This window comes from Cariama cristata, unplaced genomic scaffold (assembly GCF_000690535.1).
Source record: "Cariama cristata isolate BGI_N322 unplaced genomic scaffold, ASM69053v1 scaffold12351, whole genome shotgun sequence".
Lineage (NCBI taxonomy): Eukaryota > Metazoa > Chordata > Aves > Cariamiformes > Cariamidae > Cariama > Cariama cristata.
In genome coordinates this window covers 90-1186 of record NW_009598731.1, presented here as the reverse complement: position 1 = coordinate 1186, position 1097 = coordinate 90, and the positions used below count along the sequence as shown (strand labels likewise).

Here is a 1097-nt window from a genome sequence, read left to right as displayed (position 1 = left end):
GTATCTTTTTGTGTTTTCTCCAAAGTAAAACAGTCTAGAAGAATGTAAACCTAAAGACAATGTATCTTTTTGTGTTTTCTCCAAAGTAAAACAGTCTAGAAGAATGTAAACCTAAAGACAATAGAGTTTTAGGGATGGAAAAGATGGGATTTTCTGCAACTACATACATAGGTTTGCATTATTTTTCTGGCAGTTAGTAGGACTAATATGAATGGATAGACATGGAAATATTCCTCAACTTCCTGTCCATAGTATGTCTGTTATGAAGTACTGACTGCATATTTTTTTTCTCCTCCCCAGTGGCCACAGATGTCTTCAACTCCAAAAGTCTGGCCATTCAGGCCCAGAAGAAGATCCTTGGAAAAATGGTGTCCAAATCAATAGTAACACGAGCAGTGGTGTTTTATATGAGGTCTACAGAGTGACAAAGGAATATACACAAAATAAAAAGGAAGCAGAGAAAATCATCAAAAACCTCATTAAAATAGTCCTCAAATTGGCAATTCTCTACAGAACAACCAACTTAATAAGGATGAAATAGTGTTGATGGAGAAATTCAAGAAGAAAGCTCACCAGCTGGCTAAGACCAAGACCGTGGTCAGTTTTCATCAGGTGGATTATACCTTTGACAGGAATTTTTTGTCCAAACTGTTAAACGATTGTAGAGAGCTACTTCACGAAATCATTCAGCGTCACCTAACTGCAAAGTCGCATGCACGCATCAACAATGTGTTTGACCACTTCTCTGATTGTGAATTTTTGGCTGCCTTGTACAATCCCTTTGGACCTTATAAACTCCATTTGCAGAAACTTTGTGATGGTGTCAACAAAATGCTAGATGAGGGGAACATATAAGTACTTGTATTAAAGTTGACTGCCTATGTGTGTTTGTAGATGGAACACTGTTGATTTATGAAGGAATAAGGGAGCTTGCAAAAAGGTTTTTTTACATTATGACAAATATTTCCAAAATATCTTTATGAAATCAATTCCTTATTATGAGCTATCCGTTGCTATTCACAGTCCATCCAGAAGAAAGGCTGCACATGACTTTTTTTGCTGTGCTTTGCCTATGGAAACAACTGGCTTAAGACAAT

The 1097-nt window shown here is 36.7% G+C and overlaps 1 protein-coding gene across 1 annotated transcript; it reads left to right on the top strand.

Moving 5' to 3' along the window:
- Window positions 1-300: 300 nt before the first annotated feature.
- Window positions 301-855, top strand: LOC104154612 (tumor necrosis factor alpha-induced protein 8-like; the record flags this gene model as incomplete). The annotated part of the gene is given in 3 exon segments (XM_009709421.1): window positions 301-384; window positions 387-509; window positions 512-855. Coding segments are annotated over 3 exon segments (551 nt in total), but the record flags the coding sequence as incomplete, so codon positions are not given.
- Between the last annotated feature and the right edge of the window lie 242 nt (window positions 856-1097).